The sequence below is a fragment of the Carlito syrichta genome, unplaced genomic scaffold (genome assembly GCF_000164805.1).
Source record: "Carlito syrichta isolate Samal-C Ts95f unplaced genomic scaffold, Tarsius_syrichta-2.0.1 Scaffold311510, whole genome shotgun sequence".
NCBI lineage: Eukaryota > Metazoa > Chordata > Mammalia > Primates > Tarsiidae > Carlito > Carlito syrichta.
In genome coordinates this window covers 53,829-63,362 of record NW_007255606.1, presented here as the reverse complement: position 1 = coordinate 63,362, position 9,534 = coordinate 53,829, and the positions used below count along the sequence as shown (strand labels likewise).

The following is a 9,534-nucleotide window of genomic DNA, read 5'->3' as shown; positions in this document are numbered from 1 at the left end:
CAAAAAAAAAAAAAAAAAATTTTTTTGCAAGCCAGGCGCAGTGGTTCATGCCTATAATCCCAGCATTTTGGGAGGTGAGAGGAGAGAGGATTGCCTGAGTCCACAGGTTTGAGACCAGCCTAGGCAACTTGGCAAGACGTCATCTCTACTATAAAACGAAAATTAGCTAGGCATGGTGGCAGGTGCCTGTAGTTCCAGGTATTTGGAAGGATCACCTGAGTCCAAGAAGTCAAGACTGCAGTGGCTGTGAGCAGTATGTCACTGCACTCCAGCCTGGGCAACAGAGTGAGACTCCAACTCAAAAAAATGAAAAAAGGCCGGGCTTGGTGGCTCAGCCTGTAATCCCACGCCTCGGGAGGCTGAGGTGAGTGGATTGTCTGAGCCCGCGGGTTCGAGACCCGCCTGGGCAACTTGGTGAGACCTCATCTCTACAATAAATCAAAAAATTAGCCAGGTATGGTAGCACGCGCCTGTAGTTCCAGCTACTTGGAAAGCTGAGGCGGAAGGATCGCCGGAGCCCAGCAGGTCGAGTCTGTGGTGGCCGGGAGCGGCCACTGCACTCCATTATGGGCAACAGAGTGAGACTCCAACTCAAAAAAAAAAAAAAAAAAAAAAGAAAGAAAAAAGAAAGAAACCAAAACAAGTTTTTTTTGCTATTTCTAGGCTACAGGCTATCTATAAGTTTTTTCAAATGGTTGCAAATCTACAAAAATCTTTCCACTATATTTACTGAAAAAAATCTGCACCTAAGTGAACTTGTGCAATTTCAACCCACTCAGTTCAAGGGTCAGCTGTACTCAAGAAACACAGACAGTAAAGACCTACGAACTGAAGAAACCCAAGTAATCAGCACCCAAATCAAGAAACAGAACATGTACTAACAACACCCTGAAGTTACCCTGATTCTAGTCACAATATCCTAAGGTAAACAATACCTTGATTTCTAGCACCACTGATTAGTTTTACCCATTTTTGACTTCATATGCATGTCAAATAAAAATATATATCTAAAAACTTTGTATCCTATCTAAAAGTATGTCTAGGATTCACTCAACATCTTTTGGGAGATTGATCCAGGCCACTGCATTAGTTGAAGTCTAATCAATCTCACTGTGTGTTGTACTACTCCATATTTTTCTTGGTGGGCACAAGTTGTTCCCAGGGTTGGGCTATTACTGCTTCTTTGAATAATCTTGTATGTGTCTTTTGGTGGACATAACATATACAATTCTATTGGGCATATAGCTAGGAATTGTTTTAAGGAAGGAAACTTCCACGCCCTAAATGTCCATGTCCATATACATACTTGCTTAAAGTTGAGCTGATTGTTCGGGCTTGGTGGCTTAGCCTGTCATTCCAGCACTTTGGGAGGCCGAGGTAAGTGGATTACCTAAGCCTGCAGGTTCAAGACCCACCCGGGTAACTTGGTGAGACCTCGTTTCTATGATAAATAAAAAAATTAGCCAGGCGTGGTAGCACGCACCTGTAGTTCAGGCTACTTGGAAGGCTGTGGCAGAAGGATCACTGGAACACAGCAGGTCGAGGCTGCAGTGGCCGGGAGCATGCCAAACTGCACTCCAATCTGCGTGACAGAGTGAGACTCCAACTCAAAAAATAAATAAATAAAGTTGAGCTGACCAAGAACATGCTGGGGTGGAGGTCTCTTGACATTCTTCTGTCATCCTCTTTTCCCAGTTGCTGCCATTCATGTTTTTAAAAGAACAGCTTGCTCTTGACCTATCATCTCAGTCACCCATTTGAGGATACACATGTTTGCCATACCATAAGGGAAGGTTCACACCTCAGCAACCCCTTCCCCCAACCAAGAAGAGATCTGACAAGGCAGTGAGAAATTGTTGGCAAAATCCCGGAAAACAAATGAGTAACAGGCTGAGCAGAGCCTGACACTGGTGGGGGTTAAAGAACAAAAATTGGAAATAAGAGACTGCCAAGAAGGTAGGCCTTGAAAATCTCCACAAGCTTTGGGTTGGTGCTCTATACAGTTACGTACTAAGAATAAGAAGGAACAGGAAACAGACCAGAACTCACAGACATCAGCTTCAAATCATGTCAACCCACAACTGGATGGTGAGCTGGGACTGCAAGTGGAACATAATGAACTTGGATTTATCTCAGGAATGCAAAGTTGTCTCAATAGTCACAAAACCAGTGCAATTCACGGTATCAGTAGAAATAAGGAAACGGAGGTATGAAGCAGATGACACAGGCAGAGAAGGGTCACATTCCCATGTGAGGCTCTCCCGCCACTCACCAGGGGTACTGCACGCCATGGGAGCACTGGGTGGCTTCAGCTTCACGTTCTGCTCTAGGTCTGACCTTGTGTCACCAGCAGAAGTGGAGTTTTGCTTTGGCATCACGTGGTAGTAAGATGGGGCATATTTCGAGGAGCTACAACCTTATAAATAGAGATGTGAGATGTCAAAAGGGACTTTCAGGTTTCAAAATTACATTAAGAAAAAGTACTCAAAACACGAAAGCAGGCTGGGTGCAGTGGTTAACGCCTATAATCCCAGCATTTTGGGAGGCCGAGATGAGAGGACTGCCTGAGCCCATGGGTTCAAGACCAGCCTGGGCAACTTGGCGAGACCTCATCTCTACAATAAATCAAGAAATTAGGTGGGCATAGTGGTGCACACCTGTAGTTCCAGCTACCTGAAGGCTGAGGTGGAAGGATCACCTGAGCCCAGCAGGTCAAAGCTGCTGTGTGTGGGTGTGAGTGTGCCACTGCACTCCAGCCTGGGTGACAGAGCGAGACTCCAATGCAAAAACAAAAAAAAAAAGCTAAAAAAACCAAAAAAACACAAAAGCATATTTTTCTGATGCCAAATTACTTTCCTACCTCTTTTCTTTCTAGATTCCTGAATTTCTTCACAAAGTTGCTCAAAGTCTTCATCGAGTTCTTCTTTAATTATGGCATAAGCAGTGTCTCTTAAAGCACAAGCTCTATGCCTAATAAGGCGATCTGTGAAATGAGTTAAAAATTCCACAATTCTTAATTTCCCCGTCAGTAATATACCAGAAGCAAACTCAATAGCTTGGGCTAAGACAGTAGTCCTTACAACTCCTTTTTACTTTTACAATAAACAATAAAAATTACTGGAATTGTGCTGTCCTCTTTTTGGTGCTAATCTAATGTTCTGGACATCTGATGTAATATGGCAGACTAAACCCAAACAATTTTATTGCTCTGACCTGTATGGATCTCTTTGAAATGTCAGGAAAAAAAGGATCAGTCAATAGAAAGAGACTAAACAATGATGATAACAAAAAACAAACGGGAAGACTATTAGTGTCATTAGTAACAAAAAATGTGAAGAAGTTTGCAAGAGATACAGTGGACGTTATTGCACTGACAGAGAAACTAAGCAGACAAGGAAACCTACATAGGAAACACTGGAAAAGTTATTAAGCTCAGAGTATGAGTGCTGTAAACTGGAAAATGTTTTGAAGCAGAACACAGGTAATAAAAGAATGCAAGACTGTGTGAACTGACAGACCAATGTCCCTCACAGAACAACAGGATGCAATAATCACTCTCAGCAGCATGATTTCAATGGGTCAGAAAAAGCCCTGAGCCTCCAGGATACCTGCACCCTTCTTCCCACAATTAAGGGTGCCCGCTTGCTAGCCTGCTTCCCACCAGAAATCTGAAGAGCAGGTACAGGACTGGGAGGGGAGGAACAGTGAGTTCTTTAATTGTTGAGGAAACTCTCAACAGCTCCCTATGCTAATGCAAAATGTATAAGCACCATTAATTTAAAAACAGAAAGTCAATGTACTTGAGGAAAAAATGCAGAAAACAGACCTATTAAAAATGTATTTTTAGCCGGGCTCGGTGGCTTAGCCTGTAATCCCAGCACTTTGGGAGGCCGAGGTGAGTGGATTGCCTGAGTCCAAGGGTTCGAGACCCGCCTGGGTAACTTGACGAGACCTCATCTATACAATAAATCAAAAATTAGCTGGGCATGGTAGCGCACACCTGTAGTTCCAGCCACTTGGAAGGCTGAGGTGGAAGGATTGCTGGAGCCCAGCAGGTCGAGGCTGCGGTGGCCGGGAGCGGCCATTGCACTCCAGTCTGGGTGACAGAGTGAGACTCAAACTCAAAAAAAAAAAATGTATTTTTTTGCACTTTGGGAGGCTGAGGTGAGAGGACTGCCTGAGCCCAGGGGTTAGAGACCAACCTGGGCAACTTGCCGAGACCTCGTGTCTATGATATATCAAAAAATTACCCGGGGTGGTGGTAGTTCCAGCTACTTGGAAGCAAGAGGATCACCTGAGCCCAGCAGGTCGAGGCTGGGATGGCCATGAGTGTGCCGTTACACTCCAGCCTGGGTGACAGAGTGAGACTCTGACTCAAAAAAAAAAAAAGGAAAGAAAGAAAAGAAAATATATTTTTTATTCACTGATAAAGAACACTACATTCATAAAACAAGAGTAGAAAGCTAGAAAAAAATAAACTAAGCACCTGAGAAAGAACATTTTTTGGAAATAAGTTGTAGAACAAGCAATTAAAAATCCTTCATAAAATTTTATTTATAAAATTTGTGTAAACTTATGGGTGTAAGTATAATTCTATTAAATGCATAGATTGCATAGTGAAGCAGGCTTATAAGGTAACGTACATTACCCATTCAATTGTATTGATTGAGGGACAGGTGAGAGTAGAAAAAAGATTTGGAAAGACAGCCCCAAACTCAACAGTGCCCACCTTTGAAGAAAGAAAATGAAAGACTCTGGTTTTTAAAAAATATTACTATTAGCAATCATTATACTATATATTACTTTCATAATAAAAATTGTAATGGTCTTAACTAATAAAATACTTTTAAACCTATTTGATTTCAGAGTGTCTGTTTTTCCACTTTGAGAAAGAACACAGATATACAAAGTAATAAACAAGTCATTCTGTCCCAATTGTTAATAAACAGGGGTCAGGCGTGGTGGCTCAAGTCTGTAATCCCAGCACTTCGGGAGGCCGAGGTGAGGGGACTGCCTGAGCCCACAGGTTTGAGAACAGTCTGGGCAATTTGGCGAGGCCTTGTCTCTACAATAAATCAAAAAATTAGCCAGGCATGGTAGAATGTGCCTGTAGTTCCGGCAACTTGGAAGGCTGAGGTGAAAGGGTCACCTGGGCTCAGCAGGTCGATGCTGGGGTGGGCGTAGGTGTGCCACTGCACTCCAGCATGGGCGACGGAGTGAAACTCCAACTCAAAAAATAACAATAAAAACAAAACAGGGATTTGGGTGTGAAATTCAAATTCTGCCCCTGCCTGTTCCTGGCAGTGTGATCTTGAGCGAGGTCTTTAACCACTCTAAACTTCATCTTCACCAGCTGTAAAATTGGGCTAAGGTTGTTGCAAGAATTAAATAGCACTGGGACTGCAAAATGCTTGTAGAATATCATCCGACATAAAAATCAACCCCCATTCAGTACTAGCTGTCCCCACTCCACCTCCTGAAAGCAACTCATGAGCGCTCACCTCCAGGGTCTCTGTCTGGGTTGTATTCCAAAGCATTATTACAGATGAGATCAATATCTCTCAAATAGTCTTTCACAGTCAGATACTTGTGTAGATCAATTTTACTGATGACGGATGAAAGGTCCATTGGATGCTTTATTACAGTGACATAATCAGGAACCTAAAATGTGCAAATCACTAAGTTAGCTCTAAATGTTAGAAACATCAAGTTAAGTTTCTCTGCCAGGCCATCTGGGGATAGAGAATGAAAGTATAAGAGATCATGATGACTATTAACATGAAACCTTTGTCTCTTTCTACCTGAGGCTCACTGCGTCTGCATTTACTCTTTTTACTCTTATACTTGCACAGCTGCCTTCTCTGGTGACATCCCATATTCTCTCCTTACCCAACTGCCACCCATTCTTCCATGGCAACTTAAGACCTGGCATTTCAGCTGACTTCCAACTGTATGGGTCAGGGTATTATTATGTGGCACTAGGACATTCTCAGTTGGGCATGGGAGCTCATGTCTGTAATCCCAGCACTTTGGAGGCCAAGGCAAGAGGACTGCTTAAGGTCAGAAGTTTGAGACTAGTTAGTACAACATAGCAAGACCGACTCTTGTCTCTACAAAACCTTTTTAAAAAATCAGTCAGGTGTGGCGGCACACACCTGTAGTCCTAGCTTTCTGAGAGGATGAGGTTGGAGGATGGTTTGAACCCCGGAATTCGAGGCTGCAGTAAGCTACAGTCACACACCACTATACTCTAGCCTGGGCAAGAGAGTGAGACCATGTCTCTAAACAAAACACAAATAAAATTTAAAAGGACATTCCCAAAGTACTTCTACAATGCTTGGGGTTAGGCAGACACAGCTGCCTGCAGAAAGGAAAGGTGCTATATAGCTCTTCAAGTCTCCATGTGCTTAGGACACTATCTCTATCACTATGTCTATATGGACATGTGTCCATAAAGAGAAAACGCATTCAGAGTACAGACAGAGAACTATATAAGCTCTTCAAGTAGTCCCTGATTTTGAAGCATTATGGCCTAGAATACATTTGATCCGAAGATTAAATACCTCATCAGGGTCCACAGGCTTCGTGAAGGCTCGGAATCGCTTGTCAACAGCAAGCCTGTGTGTAACATTTCTTAAGAAAATCCTCAGTTCTCTAAACGTGTCTTCTTCTTGCTCTTCCAGCCGTTCTACTTCTTCTGTTGTCAGTGGTTTTGGCTCAGGTGGTGGTGCCACTGGGAGTACCTCTAAGGCCTGCAAAACTTCACAGGGATAGAAGGTTCTAGATACTCTTCCTCCATAATACTAAGGGGGATGAATGAGTCAGTGCACATAGCATATGGCTTTAAGGGGTTACCTTCCTTACATCTGCCAGGAATCCAAGGACTGGGAACACAAAAGTACTACCATCTTCACCTCTGACCCTATGGAAATGATTAGTAACTTGTTGTTTGGAATGCTAATTCCCACAAGTTATTAGCTTTAAGGCAATTGAAAATGCATTGTTTCCAGGATAAAAAGATTTGAATTATTAAAAGGTCTTCTTTACTAGCTAATTTTTGAACAAATGAAAAACTGTAGCAGGTTTTAAATATAATCAATGTTTAATCTTGTTTAAATAGATACCTGACTACTCAGGATAAAAAAAGGATATGAAAGTTCTGCCTCAATAAGCTCGCCATCTATTAAGGGAGTAAGAGGCATGAGTATATTGCTGCGAGGTCACACTAGGACAGAACAAGTATGATGGGTCATAAAGGCAGACACAATTTCCTAGATAAGTTAGGAAAGGCTTCATAATAAAGAAAAACTGAGGTCTACCAGAAGGACGGAGATGGGGACAGAGACAGAAAGGCAAAGAGTGGGAAGAGGGATGGGTGGTCAGAGCACTCTGGAAGAAGAGAGTGCTCAGGACGAGCTTGGAAGGGAGACCTTGCGCACCGTAAGAGCGCGGTCCATTTTCATGGGGAGAACGCATTTTTAGGCGATGCATGCATCACACTCATGACTGTTATTAGACAGATATCAATACCATTAACTGGTATTTTATTACCCCTTCTTCAACGTTCTTAAATAACCTTGATACAGAAACTAACCTGCTTTCTTTTTAGATACAGGAGGTTTAGCAGCTTGTTTTAGAATTAAATCTTCAAAAAATTTTGTACGTTCTTCTTTACCCGGTAACTGGACATTAAAAATCTCTCCATAGCCACGGACAAACAATTCTTGCACCTTAAGAAAGAAAAGAAATGCAATATATGAGGTATATATGGACAGTCCCCGACTCACAAGGTTTAGACTTTACAGTGGTGTGCAAGCACTGTGCATCCGGCACAACCCCCGACCGACGGCAGGGTCATGTCCAAAACAAACCAAAAATCCAAGTCCTCAAAAATCCAGCAGCATCTCTAAGCAGCATATACACATATGCAGCATACACACACACACACACACACACACACACACACACACACAAATGGATATGAAATGCATGCACCAAGCATTTAATATACTAATGGGTTTTAATACACATATTTTTAATGACAATCTAAGTTATATCAAGAATGAATGAATCTATCTATCTATCTATCTATCTTTGAGTTAGAGTCTCACTCCCTCACCCAGGCAGAAGGGCAGTGGAACGCTCCTGGCCACCGCAGCCTCGACCTGCTGGGCTCCGGCGATCCTTCCGCCTCAGCCTTCCAAGTAGCTGGAACTACAGGAGCGTGCTACCACGCCTGGCTAATTTTTGATTTTATGTAGAGATGAGGTCTCGTCAAGATGCCCAGGTGGATCTTGAACCTGTGGGCTCAGGCAATTCACTCACCTCTGCCTCCCAAAGGCATGGGATTATAGGCAAAGCCACCGAACCTGGCAAAGAGGTTATTTTTTTAAGTAAGTGTTTTAGGAATGCTGAATTTATGTATAAACCATGTTTATAATAGAAGAGGAACTAAAAGTCACGAGATCTTTAAAACTCAAGAACTCAAACTAAATCAATAAAGGCACCGACATGATAATAAGGGCTTTCTGAGACCAGTGAATTCACGCTTACAACTCAAAGTGAGCCATGAGATATTGTAAAGAACATTTGTTCAAAAGACATAAAGGTGGAAAACGTGTTTGCAAGGATATGGAGCAGTCGAAGGCCTCATGGACTGCTCACAAGAAGGTAAAACGGGGCCACGGCCTGGCTAAGCTACGGTGTGGCCACGTACTTGAGCGGTGGTCAGGTCATGCTTCCTTAAGCTTTGGCTCCTCCTTTACCTCAGGAAGGTGAATCTCCTCTCTGTCTCTCTAATTTACTTTCTAAATAAACTATATTCTCCAATCTTAAAAAAAAAAGAATGTAAAATGGGCCGGGTACAGTGGCTCAGCCTGTAGTCCCAGCACTTTGGAAGGCCTGACCCCGGGGGTTCAAGACCAACCTGGTCAACTTGGTGAGACCTCATCTCTACAACAAATCACAAAAACTAGCCAGATGTGGTGACACGAGTCTCTAGTTCCAACTACTTGGAAGATTGAGGCAGAAGGATCGCCTGAGTCCAGAAGGTTGAGGCTGCGGTGGCTGTGAACGTGCCACTGCACTCCAGCCTGGACAACAAAGAGAGAGACTCCAACTCAAAAAAAAAATTAGCATGTGACCCAGCAATTCCATTTCTAGGTATATACCCAAAAGAACTGAAAACAAAGATTCAAACCAATATTTGTAAACCAATAATCATAGCAGCATTACAAAAGTTAGGAGGTGAAGTCAACCCAAATGTCCATCATCAGATAAATGAATAAACAAATGTGGTGTATACATACAATGGAACATTATTCAACTCTACAAGGAATCAAATTCAGACACAAGGTACGACAAAGGTGAACTCCGAAAACATTATGCTAAGCAAAACACGACACACACAAAAGACAATATGATATGTAGTACCTAAAATACATTCAAAGAGACAGATAGTGTGAGAGGTTGCTATCATCATGGGGTGGGCAAGAAAAGAATGGGGAGTTATTATTTGGTAGGCACAGAGTTTTT

General features: G+C 42.6%; 1 protein-coding gene across 1 annotated transcript in view; it reads right to left on the bottom strand.

Annotated features, from left to right (window-relative positions):
- The window catches only part of ATAD2 (ATPase family, AAA domain containing 2), a 68,167-nt gene that overhangs the window by 14,744 nt on the left and 43,889 nt on the right, over positions 1-9,534 (bottom strand). The window contains exons 19-23 of the mRNA XM_021717916.1: positions 7,595-7,730; positions 6,564-6,760; positions 5,502-5,661; positions 2,861-2,983; positions 2,273-2,416 (exon numbers count right to left, since the gene is read on the bottom strand). Coding sequence (XP_021573591.1) covers positions 2,273-2,416; positions 2,861-2,983; positions 5,502-5,661; positions 6,564-6,760; positions 7,595-7,730 — 760 coding nt within the window. The remainder of the gene's footprint in view (positions 1-2,272; positions 2,417-2,860; positions 2,984-5,501; positions 5,662-6,563; positions 6,761-7,594; positions 7,731-9,534) is intronic.